Raw genomic sequence first — 16,747 nt, forward strand, 5'->3', positions numbered from 1 at the left:
ACACATGCACCAGACAGCCACTTGCACACACATGCATGCACGCCTACACACATGCACCAAAAGATATGCACTGGACCAGCCACTTGCACGCACACCCGCATGCACACCTACACACATGTACCCACACGTATGCACACACATGCACCAGTCACTTGTACGCACACACACACACCTACACACATGTACGCACACGTGCACCGCCCAACCACTTGCACGCACTCCCGCACACACTTAGATATGCACCCACATGTATGCACACATGTGTACCAGACCAGCCACTTGCACACCCACCCACATGCACATCTGCACTGCACACCCACACACCCACCTGGCTCTGTACAATACAAAAGCAAACGCAACCCCTAAGGATCAAGCCCGCCTCATTCTCAAGCAGTTTCACCTGCCAAGGCCTCGGTCCAACTACACTCGCTGTGGCCCTCGCCCTGCATTGCAGGGAAGATCCCTGGGGCGGGGAGGAGGACAGGGGAGGTGCCCACGGCTGGCCAGGCAGCCAGTGGCAGCGCCTGGACTGGCGCCCAAGAGGGCAGAATCCCAGCCTCGCCGTCAGCACTGTCGGAACGGACACCCATCCAAGCTTCGACTCCATCTGAGCCCAGCGTGGGCATCCTGACAGGGGGTTGTGGGGTAGCCAAGGCCCGTGCTGCAGAGCACGTCCATTTCCAGCGCAAGCTAAGTCCCTATGCACGGGGGCCCAGCGGGCAGATTCAGGTGCCCAGGAGGGGGAAGATTTGTGGCCAAAAGAGCACAAGAAATCCCCCAAAGCAGCCTCTGCTCCAGCAGGGGCACCTCCTGCTTCTGATCTCCCCATCGCCGCGTCGCGTCGCGCCCCCCGGGCGTGGGCAGCTCACTCACCATTGTCGCATCTCCAGTTGATGTTTATGCAGCGCCCGTTGTTACAGGTGAACTGGGTCAGGGGGAAGCAGGTGGGGTAAGCTGCGGGGAAGAAGGGAAAGGGCCCCGTCAGTGCCGGGCCAGATCAGCCCCAGCCACCAGGGATAATGATGAAATAACCTGCCCAGCGTGGAGGGGCCTCTCTCGCCCCAGCAGCTAGGCAGCAGCTCATGAGGCCTGGGCCCCCTTACCCCACCACACGTTGCCAGACCTGCTCCCCCCTCCAGCAATGCAGCTAGAACGGCTGGGTCCCTCCCTGCCCTGCTGCAGACCCCGGGGCGCCTGCTGAAACCAACGAACGAGCAACCGACAGACGGGAAGAGGAGCTGGATGGGGAGCAGAGCCCTGTTCTTCCTTCCTGCCCTCCACGCCAGCCAGCCCCCCGCCCTGGTCCCATCCCCACACTCACCACAGGAGGCTGACTCATCCGAGCGATCCCCGCAGTCGTCGTCCAGGTCGCAGGTCCAGGAGATGGGGATGCAGCGGCCGCTGGCGCAGGAGAACTGGTTGGGGGGGCAGGTCCGGGCTGGGCATGGGGCAAGACAGACACAGGGTGTTTCAGTGAGCCTGGCGGCACCCGGCTAAACGCCCGCAGCAGGAGGGGCTGGGGGAGGAGCTGAGGCTGCGGTGGGGGCAACTGATTACCGAGCCTGCAAACGAGGTCAGGCCCTGGCTTGCACACGGCCATGCCTGACACGAAGGCTGCAGCCCAGCTCAGAGGCCCAGCACCCTGCAAGGCTGCATCCGCGGGGCACTGGCTCTCCAGCCACCGGCTCTGAGCTGCCCCAGCGACACGGGGGCGAACGGACACACGGGCTCCTCACCAGAGCAGGTGGAGTTGGATTCGTCCTCATTGTTACCGCAGTCGTTGTCGCCGTCGCAGAGCCAGCGGTTGGGGATGCAGCGGTTGTTCTCGCACTTGAAACGGTCCGAGGGGCAGGTGTGCTCGTCTGGGCGGGGGAGGGGAAGGAGACTCAGGATGCTGGGGTGCAAACCCCCTCCCCTCTCCTGGCTGGCTCCATCTGAGCTCTAGGGAGCCAGGCTGCAAGCCCTCCTGGGAATTAGCCCCGTTTGGGGAAACTGAGGCACAGAGAGGAAAGGGACTTGCCCAAGGTTACACAGGGAGACAGTGGCAGAGTGAAAATAGAACCCAGGAGTCCTGACATTTTAGCCGCCCCCCGGCAGCCACTAGACCCTACTCCCCTCCCAGGACTGGGGGCAGAATCCAGGAGTCCTGGCTCCCAGCCCCCTGCTGTAATCACTAGCCCCACTCCCCTCCTAGAGCTGGGAACAGCCCCCCTGCTGTAACCACTACCTCCACCAGGTCATGAGCCCAGCACTGACTCTGGATTTCTCTGGGGAAAGAGCTGCCGGAGAGGGCGAGAGCGGGGGGCGGCTGGGATGTCGGGGGGGGGGGGCACACTGTTCATCACAGTGGCGAGGATGGTTTAACCCAGCTGGAACTCCCCAGACCCACAGGCTCCTACGCACGGCAGAGCTCCGGCGCTTCGTCGCTGTTGTCCAGGCAGTCGTTGTCCCCGTCGCATTTCCAGCGCTCCTGGATGCAGCGGTTGTTCTTGCAGGCGAACTCCCCGGGCTGGCACTGCGGAGGGGGGACGTAGGACGGGTTGGCTGCCAAGGAGAAAGCAGGAGGGGGGTTGATTGTGACAAAGGCATTTTCCTTTGCAGCCGGCAGTGCAGGGGGAGGCCTCCTGGGTTCCCCCCACTGCCCAGGGCCTCCTGTGTCGCTCCCACCAGCAGGAGGGGAGGGTGAAATGCTCCTTGGCTCAGAGCAGCCGAGACTGACCCTTGTGGCACGAGGCCCAGGACGACCGGGATCCGGGCTCCCGGTCCAGGGGGCTTTGCTGCATGAGGGCGCTTAGGGGAGCTTTGTCCCCATTTCACAGACAAGGAAACTGATGATGCAGCAAGTGAGCCACAGAGCCAGGGAGAGAACCCAGGAGTCCTGGCTCCCAGCCCTGTGCTGGGACCTGGCTGCCTCCTCCTCCTCCCTGCCCACTGTCTGTGTCTGACACGCGGGGAAACTGAGGTATGGAGCAGTCCTGGGACGTCTACTGAGCCATTGGACTGACTGGGAGACCCGCTCTCTCTAAGGCAGGGGTGGACTCGGCAGCCTGCAGACCCCGAAAGCATGACCCGGCCGGGGGCGGGGGGGGGGGGGAGGCGTTACTGCTCGTGGCCCCGCCCCCTAGCGATCACTGTGGCAACGTACCTTGGCAGGTGACAGAGTCAGGACCCAGGATCTGGTCCTCGGCGCAGGCGCACTGCCGGCCCCGGGGGATGGCCAGACACAGGCTGCTGCAGCCCCCGTTGTTGACCCGGCAGTCATTGGTGCCCACTGCAGGGGGCAAGGCAGGGCGTGAGAACAGCCGACGGGGGGGCGGGGTGGGGGTGCTGCTGGGGCTCAGCCCCTGGGGAAAACCAGGACCCACAACTGGGCCCAGTTCAGCAAGGTGCCAAAGCCCTGCTGAGCTGCGCAGGGCCCCTTGCACGGTTCGTTTTCCGCTCCTCGGTGGGGCAGGTCCCTAGGCATGTGGGGAGGCAGGATGGATGGACAAAAGGATAGACAGAGACAGACTGAGGGGAGGAGGGGATTCCATGGGTGGAGAGACAGACGAATATGCAGCAGATAGATAGATAGATAGATAGATAGATAGATAGATAGATAGATAGATAGATAGATAGATAGATAGATAGATAGATAGATAGATAGATAGATAGATAGGGTGGATGAGGATAGATGGATAGATAGATAAGATAGGGTGGATGGGGATAGACAGACAGACAGCAAGGGGATAGACGTACAGACAGATGGGTGTGCATGGGGTTACATGGGTGGAGACAGAGGAATACGTAGAGGATGGATGGCTGGATGGACAGATAGCTAGCTAACTAAACAGACCGACAGACAGACAGACAGGCATGCATGGGGTTGCTGGCTGGAGAGGCAGAGGACAATGTAGGGGTGGATGGATAGCGAAGGATGGAGAGATAACGGAAGAAGAGGATTGTTTCAGCTGAGGAGGAGGGTCTGATTCTCAGCAGTGCTGAGCACTGGCCCCCACCCCAGACCTTACTGGTCTCCCCTGGGGTCTGGATAGAAGCGGGGCACAAAGGAGGAATGCAGGAGAGAGATCAGGCTGCAAACAGTAACCAGGGAACCTCCTGGCTCCAGCCCCACGGCTGGCTCTTTCAGACAGGGGCCCCTCCCAGTATGGCAGGGACCTAGGGGCAGAGAGAGAAAGCACCGAAGTCCCAGCCAGTTCCCTCCGGCGCCTGCCCCGCGACGGAGCAAGGCCAGCAGGCTCCCCACAGGGCCCAGGGCCGCCGTGCAGTCGATCGCACCATTTCACGCTGTCTGTGCACCAGGGCGAGCGGTTGCCCGCGGCACAGGGTGACGGCGCACCAGGGCCTTTGCACACACGCACACCCCCACCCCGCCCCGTACCTTGCTGCTGCTGGGCGTCGTACATGCGGATCTCGAAGATGGGTGGGCGTTCGTTGCGCAGCAGCGTGACGGCCTTGGACACCTGGTCCAGCCGGTAGATGCTGCCACTCCGGTACTCGGTCCAGAAGAGGAAGCTGCTGTAGTGGCAGAGCCCAAAGGCATGGTTCAGCTCCGGGCCTTCGTAGACAATCTGCAGGGGGAGAAGAGAGAATATGGCTCGTCTTGTTCCGGGGAGCCAAGCTCCAGGGAGCGGGAGGGTTAAGGAAAAAGGGGTAGTTGGGGGGCGGGGGGGGGAGCCGGCCTGGCCCCCCTGCTGGGCAGAGCAGAGGCGCAGGATTCTCAGCTCGAAGAGGCTGGGGGTCGCAGAGCAGATGGACGATCGAGGGACCAGCGAGATGGGACGCTGGGATCCGGAGCACTGGTGCAGGAGACGGGGCGATGCTGTTATGCAGAGGTGACGGAGTGAGCCCCCCAGGAGGACAGCCCCTGCCCACAGACCTTTTGTGAAGGGGGGGGCAGTGGGGTAAAATTATCCTTGAGTCCCTCCTGGCAAACGTGACCTTAACGGGAAGGCCATGGCGGCCGGCCAGAGGGGAGGAGGGGGCAGCCGCTCGCCTTGCGCTCCGTGCCGTTCAGAAAGATCATCTCGATGCGGTCGTAGAAGGCGTCCACCCAGTAGAGGACCTTGGCTGGGATGTCTAGGCTCAGCCCGTTGGGCCACAGCACCGTCTTGGAGGTGATGAAGACGTTGCGGTTGGAGCCGTCCATCCAGGCCCGTTCGATCTTGCCCCTCTTGCTGTCCTTGGGGTCCTCCTCCCAGTCGGTCCAGTACATCCAGCTGAGAGAGAGAGAGGAGAGTGTCAGGCAGCATGGCCTAGTGGGCAGAGCACTGGCTGGAGACGCACGAAGGCCTGGATTCTATCCCTGGCTCTGCTGCTGGCCTGCTGGGTGATAGTGGCGCAAGACACTGCCCCGCTCTGTGCCTCAGTTTCCCCTCCCACCTTCAGTCTATTTAGACCGTGAGCTCCCCAGGTATGAGACCCGAACCTCAGCTGGGGCCTGTAGCTGCTAAGACAGGTAACTAGGTCTCTGTCCCAAGCAGCGACCACACGCCCCTCCCCAGCGGCACCGCGGGTGGGTATTTTCAGTGTAAATTCTTCCACCTCACCCAGCACAAGCCCCAGAAAGACCTCTCCTTCCAGCCCTGTGAGCCATGGGCCCCGGGAAGTCGATCCTCGGAGCCAGAAGCACATTTCCATCCGGTTAAAGGATGGAGGCGTCCAGGCAGCTCTCGCCCCATTCCCTGCTGAGAGCGAAAAGGCCAATGCAAAGGCAGACACCAGGACCCTGACCCACTTCACTGCGTTCCTGGTCAGAACCGGGCTGAGCGGAGGGGGAGCCTGATGGGTCTTTTCATGCCACCAGCCAGGCCCGGCTCCAATAGGCCCAGCTCACCCGGGAGGGCTGGAGTACTCTGGGGTCAGGGGCTCTTCCCGCAGAAACCCTGAGCCAGCCCACGGTGCGGGAGATTCCTGCTCTGATAGGCAGCCGACTGTTCCTGGGGGGGGGGCTGTCTTTGGCAGGAGGAAGCGCGACATCTGTCAAGGCCGCTGGGGCTAAATGTCTCTCTCTCTCTCTCTCTATCTCACACACCCACACCCACAAACCCCATTTCCCCATGGCAGGGTGAGCCCATGACAAGCGCGTGCACATTGCAATTCTGCTCCCCCGCCCGCCGCAGGGCCTGTCTGACCCGTTCCCACAAGCAGGAAGTTCTGTGTGAGTGGCGGGCAGCCTCTTCTTGCAGAGCATGGCACAGCTGGGGGGAACAGCCAGGTGGGCACAGCTGGGCAGAAGCAGGCAGCAGGGAAGGACGGTTCCTCTCCCGCCGTGGGAATCGCCAGAGTGAAATTTTCTAGTCTGGTTCACGCAGGAGCTGGACTAGATGGTTGTGCCAGGATCTGCCCACTCCCGACCGAGATCAGGGCCCTGTTGTGCCCAGTGCTGCCCACCCCCAACCGAGATCAGGGCCCCGTCATGCCAGGCTCTGCCCAGACCCCGACCAAGATCAGAGTCCCGTTGTGTCCGGTGCTGCCCACTCCTGAGCGAGATCAGGGCCCCGTTGTGCCTGGTGCTGCCCACTTCCGACGAGATCAGGGACCCGTCATGCCAGGCTCTGTACAGACCCCGACCGAGATCAGGGCCCCGTCATGCCCGGCTCTGCCCACCCCCGACCGAGATCAGGGCCCTGTCATGCTGGGCACTGCACAGACCCCAGCATAGGTCAGGGCCTTGCACCCCCAGAGCCATTCACCGCCACCCACCCATTCAAGGGATCCACCACGATGGCCCTGGGGTGAGTCATCTTCCCTTCGATCAACATCTTCCTGGTCTGGGCGGCCTTCTCCAGCCGTGCCACGCTGATGGTCTTCTTGGGGCCGTCGTCCGTCCAGTACAGATTGTTCCCCATCCAGTCCACGGCAATCCCTTCCACGTTGTGGATGCCTGGTTGGGACAGAGAGCAGGATTCAGAAACCCCCACCAGCTGGATGGGGACATGCCGGAGGCAGAGAGGCCAAGTGGATGCAACAGGCTCATAGGCATCCTAGCGCTTGCTTGGATTAGCCCCCAAACAAAGCCCCAAGGAAAGGACCTGCATCCATCCCTGCCCATGGGGAATCCCACCTGCAGCATCACGCTGGGCCCGGCTCGCCACCCTCCAGTTCCCATTCTAAGCCAACGGGTCACTTCAGCAGTCCTGGGGAGGCCTGGCCTAGGGAGTGCTATGTTGTGTCACGGTGCCCGGGGAGGGCTGGTATGCGACCATCAGTAACACAAGCTGCGACACTCCACCGGTGAGCTGGGCTGGCTTTACCGCTAGGCAGGAGATGCAGGAGTCAACACAGAAAAACCTGCTGTGTAGCAATCACTTGAGGGACCGAAATGAGTTGCTTAGCAGAAGCCTGTCCACTAAAGGGGGTGCAGGATTTTGGGGCAGGTGGGGTGGTCTCCTAGTAATGCCAGATACATAATACAGGCTGGCTCCCTGGGCAGGTTTCCCTGAGGTTCCTCATGGTCATGCTCCAGGGCATGACCTGACCTAGCTGAAGGGTGGTCAGGAGGAAATGCCTCTGGCGGGCAGGTTAGCCCATAAGCTGCAGGGTTTCAGCCCCCTCCCTCTGCAGCAGCTGTTGCTGGCCACTGCTGGGGGACAGGGTGCTTGGCTAGACGGACCCTGGTCCAATCCAGTCCAGAGAGTCCCGTGCTCCTTGGACACCCTGGGGGGGAATAACAGCAGCAGCCTTCAGGCTCAGATCTGTCTGGGGCCACCCTCTGGCGGGGGGGGAGGGGGGAGAAGAGAAAGGAAGACACACTGTCCTCCTGGCAATCCCTGGCCTGAGGCCAGCTCCCCCCGGGAGCCAGAGGGGAGGGTCCCCTGTTGCCTTAGCTGGGGCCCACTTGTGCAGGCAGAGACCAAGGGCCGCCTCCCCGCTTGCCCGTACCATCTTTCAGGATGGTCTCACGCTCCGTCCCATCGATCTTCTGGCGCCCGATCAGGTAGCTGGTGGTGTCGGCGAAGTAGACGAAGCCCGTCTCGGCGTGGAAGTCCAGGGCCCGGGGATTCATCAGGTTCTCGATGGGGATCATGTGCTCATCTGGCACCTTGGCCCCCGTGTCCATGCCACGGATGATGCCAGGGCGACCCTTCCCGTACACCAGGAACAGCTCATGCTCTGGCTCTGCAAGGCAAAGGGGGTGGGGTGGAGCTGTTAGCCCAGCGTGGCTGCTCCCGCCGAGGCCGGGCTGGAAAGGCAGAGTCATGCCTGTTCCCGGCACGCCGGTTCTGAGACGCGTGGCACTCCCGGCACTGGATTACACATGCACACAGCAGCACAGTGCAGCCACCTGTCCTGCAGAGAGTGCCGGGTCCCGGCTTGCAATGCTCCAGCTTGCCTAGTGATAATCCTGATGCAAGGAAGCAACTGCCCAGAAGATTGGGGCTGAATGAAAGATGAGACCAGCAATTCAAAACCCACTGATCGCCTGAAACCCCCGCCCTGCTGGCAGGGGTCAGCCCTCTGGCAAGTTAGCCCCCTGGCTCCAAGGGAGGGGGGATTTGCTCTCCAGGGAGAGGGGATCGAGGGCGTGGGCTGCAGCCCACTGAACTAGCTTCATCAGCGGGGACGCAAAGGAACCGACAGGCCGGTACCCCGTGAGACGCCGTTAGCAGCAGGCTTCGAGGCCTGTGCACTCTGGTGGACTGGCCCGACAGTCACCTGGAGTTTTGGGGAGCTGGGGAAGGAGCGCTGAAGGGGGACGTTTCTGCCAGGTAAGCACCAGAACTCGGAACCGACACTAGGCTGGGATATTTTAGGATAAAATGTTGGCAAATGCTCAACTATGAAGTTGCCGCGACAACCAACCGAGGTCTATGGTGATAAGTGCAAATTACAAATACGCTGACCTATAGGGTACAGGTGTGGAAACGTTATTAGGGTGAGGAAGTTAGACATGGCCAAGGCAGGCTGGGCACATGAATGAATATTCACGACAGCTCCCAGGCTACATCACAGCCCAGAGCACCCTGTACAAGGGGGGGGGGGGGCGATCTCTGTCTGGAGCTGGGCTCGCTGGGCAGGCCAGGCACAGGGCTGACCTGCGTCTCTTCCCGTCAGATCCCCAAGGCAGGCCGTGCACGCAGGAGGAATGATACAAGGTATCACCGTTAACTCGGGATGTCTGCCACCTTCTTACGTGGGTCGGTGCTTTGGGGGCTTTACTGAAAGCTTCAATGTGAGTGTCTAGGTTGTGGCCAGAACCAGCAACTGAACGAGATCACCTGGATTCCGCCGGGCCAGATTCTGGGACCAGAACCCTGCAATTCCCCAGCTTGTTGACTCAGAATTAATTGGGAACCAACAATAACCCTTCACCACTAAGGAATGGGGCTACAGGGCTGAGCCGAGCTGAAGGAGGATCTCTGGGAGCGGACCAGCTTTGGGGAAAGGTGTAAGATGAGCTTTACGACAGATGATTGTTTTTTGCTAATAGAGCCAAGCTCCGGGGAAGGGAGCGAGTGAGTCTGGACTTTACAGCAGGCGCAGGCTGGGAAAATTCCCACACCGCAGAGGTCACCACACAGACCCCACCTAGTCACCAGGCGGCTGTTTGATCTGGTACAGCTGGCGTCACCACAACGTGGCGCTGACCAGCAACAAATCGACTTTTTGCTCTGTGACTCGCATGACGCCCTCAATGTTAACAGCATGCAGGGAAACAAATCCACACATCAGCAAATCCCTCTGAAACTTCCGCTGAAATCACCCACAGCTCAGGATGAGGGCTAGGGTGGGGAAAAGGGGAAATTGAGCAACACCCAGTGACTAAAGTAATCGTGTTTTTCACTTTGTCACTTTTCAGAACGGATCCTCTTGGCTGCCCCAGGTGAATTCAATGTTGTACGCAGCTAGGCTGGCTGGTGCTAACCACAAGCCAAAGGAGAGTTTCTGGTCTCTAGTTGCCCCAGGAGAGGTTTAGGGGCCAGTAAGATTCCCATCCCCCAGTGGGATGTCTTACCTCTTCCTAAAGCTCCTGATCCTTGTGCTGGGAATGCAGAGATTCCTGATTTAAAACAAACAACAGAAACCCCCTCCCAGGGAGAAAGCCCGTTTTGCAGCACCCCAGAGTGAAGGCTTTTCCAGACATAGCTGTGTCATTGTTCTGTCACACGAATCACACAACTGCAAGCACGAATGGAGCTCTGCATGCACCAGTGCCTCTTTGTGCAAGGAACGCCTGATTTGCATGCACAAATGCATGTGATCTGCATGCAGCTACCTCTGAATGCATAAGTGCCCACTGGAGTCTGCTACTGCCTGATTTGCATGCACAAACGGGAGTGTTAGCCGTGCAGATACTGCCAGACTCTGCGAACACTTCCCAATGGAACTGCCTTGCTCCCTCCTTTCCTGGAAGCTCGCTGTGCCCCTTGCTCCTCCCCAGAGGCGCTGCAGTTTGTTCTCCTTCTCTAGCCAACCCCTGCTCTGGCTCCTGGATCAGGAACTCCACTCACTTTTGCAAGACTTCCCGTCGCTGCCCAAGCTGAATCCAGATCGGCACCGGCAGGTCCGGGTCTTGTGGCTGTTCCCGAGGAGGCAGATGTCGGAGCAGCCTCCAGGTTTGCCGAACTGGTCCGGTTCACAGGCGTGGCTCCGCACTTTAACGGCAAAGACCAAGGACTTGATTTAGTGGCTGTGCGTCGCCGCCTAGCCAACCCCATCAACGCGCTTCCAGGGCAAAGCCGTGTGCCCTTGGAAACCTCATGCAGAACAGCTTGCCAAGCTGCAAGGAGGTGGCATAACCATGAGGCAGAATGGCCTTGTGGTTACAGAACTGGGCTGGGGTTCATTCAATTCTCGCCTCTGCCGCCAGCTCCCTGTGTGAACTTGGGACAAATCACGTCTCAGGTGACAACACTGCTCAGCCAGGGCACTCACGGCACACCAGGATCATTCTCCCCACTCTATAGAGAGGGAAACTGAGGCACGGAAAGAGGAAGAGACTTGCCCAGGAAGTCAGGGGCAGAGCCCAGGCCTCCAGTGTGCCAGCCCAGAGCCCCATCCACCAGGCAGCCCTGTCTCTTTCCTCTCCCGAGCCTGTCTGTTTGGACCGTGAGCTCTTTGGGGCAGGGACTCTCTCACACTACCCAGTGTGACCCCGATCTTCCAGACGCTCAGAACCAGTGAGGACTGGCCCATTTCTGCAGCAGTGCCAAGCTGGCTTTTGCCAATTCCACTCCCTGCCCGGCCGGGCGCCTCCAGCGAGCCAGCGCTGCATGGAGACCGGCTCAGATTGCGCCGCACTCCCCCGTGCCCAAAGCCACAGCTTAGTTTTGTATTTTGGAAACCACTGAGCAGGCCGGAGACACTAAGAGGATTTTAAACTTGCAAATAAAGGGAAGGTGGGGGAAGAGGGGGGCAATCCGCCCTGCACTGGAGCCTTTAACCACTCCAAAGCATTTCTAGCAAACATGAGCATCAGGCATGGACAGGTTAGCGCCAGAGAGGGAAGGGAACCAGCAGCCACACACAGGGGCCATCAATATTTCAAGAGGCCTCATCTGCTCCATTTTCCTTCCCTCTTTTCCGTGAGATGGTAATTAATCAAGCCGGCCTGAGCCCCAGTCGGCGGAGCCACTAGGGACAGCTGTCATTTCTCTCTCTCCTGGAGAGAGACAGCAGAGGGTGGAGACGCATCAGAGGAGCAGCGACCGATTAAAATAGCAGCTCGGGCTAAGCTGCCCAGAGGAATGAAACACTCAAGAGTCCCGGGGCGGTGGGGGGGGAGAGGTGGGAGCCCCACTTCTCTGGGAGCACAGGAGTCGGCTCCTACGTCCTTGTGAATGACGTCTAATTTCGGGCCTGTGCCCCTCTGCTTTCCTGGAACAATCCCGCTCCTTTTCCCCGTTGGGCTTTCAGGCCCCTTGCTCAAACAAATGAGCCAGGCCCCGGGGGCCGCCCGAAGCCAGACACCCCATTGTCCCGTTCCAGCCCAGGAGAACTGATGAGCCCTGCACCTTCGCTGGGCAATTCAACCACTCCCGAGGCTCCCAGACCCCGACAGGGGAGGGAGGGGTTCGCTCCCGCAAGCCAGCCCCTTACCTGTGGGCTGCCGCCGCTGGTGGTAGATATGCAGGGCTCCCCCCTTGTCCACCCTGGTGACCACCTGGTACTCGGTGCTGTTGAAGCGGTTTACCCGGATGACGCTGGTTTTCTGCTGGGCGTTGGCGTTGTCCGAGTTGGTGGCGTACAGGTAGTTCTCAAAGACGGTCAGGCCGTAGAGATGCTCGATCTGAAAGCACCGCGCCGGGGCGAGCGTGAGCAGGCAGCCTCCAGAGGGGAGCTCGGGATCCCCATCTCTCGTGCCCTCTGAGCACTAGTGCAGGGGGTGGCGCTTACGTAGCGGCCTCCGGGGCGCGATGGGAAACCACGCCAGTCTGCCCTGACCAGACTAGGGAAAGGAGGCGGGTCGATCCACGCGCATGTAGGACCCCACTCAGCACCAGAACTGGGTGGGAAACGGTTCTCCTGTCCCGCCAGAATTTCCCAGATTTAAAAATAAAAAATTCCCTATCCTGAATCAGGACGAAAATATCAAAATCTCAAAACTTTTCCCAAATCAACAAGCTAAATCTCCCCGCCCCCTGTATTGGGTTCAATCTGCCAATTTCAACCTTTAAAAAAAACCAAACTCCTCTTGTTTCTTTGGTAGAAATTAACTCAAACTGCTAAACCAAACAGGCTTTTTGAGCCTTTGCTTTGAAAACATTTGGCCAGTTTGGAAATTTTATTTTTCCCCCAAAAACGTTTTGAACTGGGAGATTCCCTGGACCTGCCCCGTTCCCGCAAACAGTCCCTGTTCCCACAAACTGGGCTTTTCTGATAAAAACTGCTTAGTGGGAAAATTCCCAGTGGGTCGACTGAGCAGGGAGCACAGACAGGGCCGGTCCGTTATGGTTCCATGCCCGTTAAGGACCCGCGACGGTGCCTCAGCAGCACACCGGGGCCGCACCGAGGTCTCACTAGTTGCTGCATTAGGGATGTTGTTAGAAAGTGCCGGGTAACATGCGCCACAGCCGTGTGTACGGGGAGAGGGGAATTTAACCCAGCCGGCATCGCTGCCCCACTTCCTGGCCTACAATTCTTGTTCGCTACCATCTTCAAATCCTCATCTAGACACGGCCGCCGGATTCAAGAGCGGCTTGCTTCTATTTAGCTTAAAGCTACTGCTACTCGACTTCAGCTACACTTGACTCAAACCAGAATCAGAGAGTCCACACAGCCGGGTGCACCAGGGGTTTCAAAATCGCTTCGTTCAATGAATCTGGTGCCACTGTGCCGGCACACGCCCCCCGGGGCCGGAAGCCAAAACCTGCTTTGTCACTACAGGGCTCTGGGAGCGGGCTGCGCTGCTGAAACTCCTGCGTCTAGACGAGGCCCCTGACCCGGCCAGCAGGGGTATCGAACGGAAGCAAGAGCCGGGGTAAGCCCTTTGTACAGCACCCAGCACAGGGCTGGGGCTCCAGGTAATGCACCTAATAAATAACAGGGATCACATGCACAGCTCTGATCTCCAGGGCCCCCTCTCTGGCTGGCGCTCGCTCACCAAGATGCCCTGGATGATGGTGTGCCGGTTCTTGCCCTCATAGTCCACCACCTCAATGTAGTCCAGGTAGGCGTCGGCCCAGTACACCAGCCGGCTGACCAGGTCCAGGGTGATGCCGTGGGGGAAGACGATCTTGCTGTCCACCAGCTTGGTGCGGTTCTGCCCATCCATGTCGCAGCGCTCCACCTTGGGGATCTGCCCGTAGTCGGTGAAGAAGACTTTTCTGTGGGTGGAGGAAAGAGGGGACATGAGAGCTCAGAGGACGGGGGTGAGAATCTCCACAGGAGCTCCCACAAACACACCCACGCACCACTTGCTGCGATTACAAAAATGTTTATTAGCCTGCTTGCAGGAGGAAGGAAAACTCAGGACCTAGCCACAGGTAAGGAACGTACCAGCTGTACCCAGACGCAGCCACGTTGCCGGCTGCAGGACTTAGGTGGAGGTCCCAGGACTGCGAGGTCACTAGCCTCAGGCAGGCGTCCGATGGGCTCGTAAGACACACAGGGCGCGGCTTCCAGCTGTAGGCCGGCCAGCCAGCACAGCTCCCAGCCGCTCAGTCACAGAGGCAGCTCCGCCGGCTGCAGCCCGGCTGTGCCGACACAATCTCCCTGCAGCGCCAGGAAGCCAGGCCCAGCTGCAAGGGAACCAGAGCAGGATCCCGGCGACAACCCCACAGAAGCTGACCCAATAGAGCGAGACACAAGGATCTGATCCAACTCTCGCTGAGGTCAGCCGACAGCATTCAAGCCCCGTGACCAGCTACCATCTGTCCACATGCTGTCTACACTGGAGTTCTTCAACACACTGTCGGCGGTGTTGCTGTAGCCGTGTTAGTCCCAGGATATTGGAGAGACACAGTGGGTGAGGTCGTATCTTTTATTGGAGCAAATTCCGCTCATGAGAGAGACCAGCTTTGGAGCGACACAGAGCCCTGCTTGAAAGCTTATCTCCTCCACCAGCAGATGCTGGTCCAACCAAATATATCCCCTCCGCTACCTTATCTCTCTTGGTCAAACTCTGTGAGCTAAAACCATTTTACAAACACGCCACGTGCGTCAGACAGGCTGCCGGGGCAGAGAAAGACACAGGCCTACGAGGACGACTTGCATAGAGCTCTTGGCGTGAGCGAGAAAAACGGGGCACTTAGGCCAGGCGTAACTAGCTTGCGTTAGCTAAACCCCAGCACTTTCCCAAGTGCACTCGGGGGTAACGGGATTTGAGTGGCTCTGGATTGCCCTGCTCTTCCGGAGGTGCAAGGAGATTGCATTGAATAGCTGTTCTTTAAACGTCGCAGAGAGATATTCAGCCCAGTCTCAGCACGGAGGGCTGGACTAGATGATCTCGCCAGGACCCGTCCAGCCAGACATTCCCATGGTTTTATAATGTGGCAACAAGAGCCGACTAGAGCTGTATCCAGCCCCAGTTCACTCTGCTCCTGGCCGGCCAGAACTCTGCATCCCAAAATTCATTGATTCCAAGACCAGGAGGGACGATCATGCATAGATTGTGCATAATTCCTAGAGCAGGTCTCCAGTCCTGAGATCCCCCTGGCTATGCATCCCAGGATGGGTTAGGTCTTTGAACAGCAGCATCCCATTAGGTGCTCCTGTTCAGTTGATTTTCCAACCTCGGCCAACCAGGACAGCAAGTCCACTCAGGAGGGTTACTCTGCACCAGCTGCCGGCCAGGCCTCGCTAGCTCGCATTAGCTGAGCCCACCTGCACCCCTGCCGCGTCTCCTCCTCTAAACAAGGCCTGACTCGAAAAGCCTGGAGATCAAAAGGTGCTAGGAAAAACAAGCCTCCTTTGTAGCTGATATTTTGTTTGGTCAAGATGAGACCGCCAGGGAACGCACGTGGCTGGAGTTCACACGCGTGTGTGCACAGTATATGGCAGGATTACACACACAAGCCACGTGGCCAGATTTCACACACTATTCCATTTCTGCCCACAGCAACGCCTTCCACTCCTGCTCTCATTTTTCTCTGCAGCTACCAAGCACGCGGCCAGCCTGGCTGATGACTCAGCGTCACCAGCCCAGCTCCCCGGCACACAAGATCTCCCAAAAGGCAGCTGCTCAAAGGGCCGTTACCTGAACTGAACACAGGACGTAAAGCTCCGTGGAGGGAGCGACATTCACCCTCCACTGGGGATGTGACACATCTTAGTTCCTGAAAATTGTTAAATGGAAACAGCGCAATCCCGCTGATGTGGCAGCTCCGTACTGCGTGGGTCAGCAGCTTCACATACAAGAGGGGTAAGAACTGAGATGCCAGCAGCAAATGTCCCGGCATGAGGGGGACGCAGCCTCCCTGATGAGGAACCTCAGCCCTTGCCGGGGGGTTAAAATGAGTGGAGTTTGCCAGGGCTAAAAGCAAGATCAGCCCCAAGCTGGACCACCCCAGGGCAGAGAACAGGGAGCGGTTACAAGTCTCTGTCTCCAAAGATTGTTTAAAGCTGGGGTTCTCAACTTTTTTCTTCCTGAGGCCCCCACAACATGCTGCAAAATCTCCACGGCTCAGCTGGTTTTCTGCACATAAAAGCCAGGGCCAACGTTAAGGGGTAACAAGCAGGGCAATTGCCCAGGGCCCCGCGTCACAGGGGGCCCCCCCAAAGCAAAATTGCTCAGGCTGTGGCTTCAGCCCCAGGCGGCAGGCTCGGGGCCCTGGACTGCCGTCCTGCACAGCGGAGCTTTGGCTTTCTGCCCTGGGCCCTAGCAAGTCTAACACCCGCCATGCCTGGTGGACCCCCAGGAACCTGCTCGTGGACCTCAGCAGGCCCTGGGCCCCTGGTTGAGAACCACTGGTTTAAAGGACCCTGGGTATAGAAGACAGCAATAAAAACACCAGGTGAGTTTTGTTGATATTTCCTGGCCTTAGGGGTTACGGCACTGGACTGAGATCAGGCCTGAATTCCCAGCTTTGCCGCAGACTCGCCGGGCGACCTAGGGCCAGTCTCTTGCTCCCCCCAGGCCTGCTTCCCCGTCTGTGAAATGGGAAGAATGAGCCCTCCGGCCACAAAGCCCCTTGCTAGCATGACCATCGCTTGCCCTGCGTCTGCACCACGCCCAGCACAACCAGGCCCCGATCTCAGCTGGGGCGGATGAGAAACACACTGGGAAGGAGAGAAGAGGTTACCATCTGGGTGAGCCGTGCCCCCTGGCTGGACTGACCAAGGGGCTGCACCATGGTTTCCTATT

General features: G+C 59.1%; 1 protein-coding gene across 1 annotated transcript in view; it reads right to left on the minus strand.

Moving 5' to 3' along the window:
* LRP1 (LDL receptor related protein 1) overlaps nucleotides 1-16,747 on the minus strand; it is a 180,201-nt gene that overhangs the window by 66,998 nt on the left and 96,456 nt on the right. The window contains exons 8-19 of the mRNA XM_030554642.1: nucleotides 13,547-13,769; nucleotides 12,043-12,232; nucleotides 10,455-10,598; nucleotides 7,885-8,121; nucleotides 6,706-6,886; nucleotides 4,997-5,219; nucleotides 4,382-4,571; nucleotides 3,146-3,271; nucleotides 2,404-2,544; nucleotides 1,737-1,862; nucleotides 1,322-1,438; nucleotides 874-954 (exon numbers count right to left, since the gene is read on the minus strand). Of these exons, the coding sequence (XP_030410502.1) occupies nucleotides 874-954; nucleotides 1,322-1,438; nucleotides 1,737-1,862; nucleotides 2,404-2,544; nucleotides 3,146-3,271; nucleotides 4,382-4,571; nucleotides 4,997-5,219; nucleotides 6,706-6,886; nucleotides 7,885-8,121; nucleotides 10,455-10,598; nucleotides 12,043-12,232; nucleotides 13,547-13,769 (1,979 nt within the window). The remainder of the gene's footprint in view (nucleotides 1-873; nucleotides 955-1,321; nucleotides 1,439-1,736; nucleotides 1,863-2,403; nucleotides 2,545-3,145; nucleotides 3,272-4,381; nucleotides 4,572-4,996; nucleotides 5,220-6,705; nucleotides 6,887-7,884; nucleotides 8,122-10,454; nucleotides 10,599-12,042; nucleotides 12,233-13,546; nucleotides 13,770-16,747) is intronic.

Source organism: Gopherus evgoodei, chromosome 3, assembly GCF_007399415.2.
Source record: "Gopherus evgoodei ecotype Sinaloan lineage chromosome 3, rGopEvg1_v1.p, whole genome shotgun sequence".
NCBI classification, from domain to species: domain Eukaryota; kingdom Metazoa; phylum Chordata; order Testudines; family Testudinidae; genus Gopherus; species Gopherus evgoodei.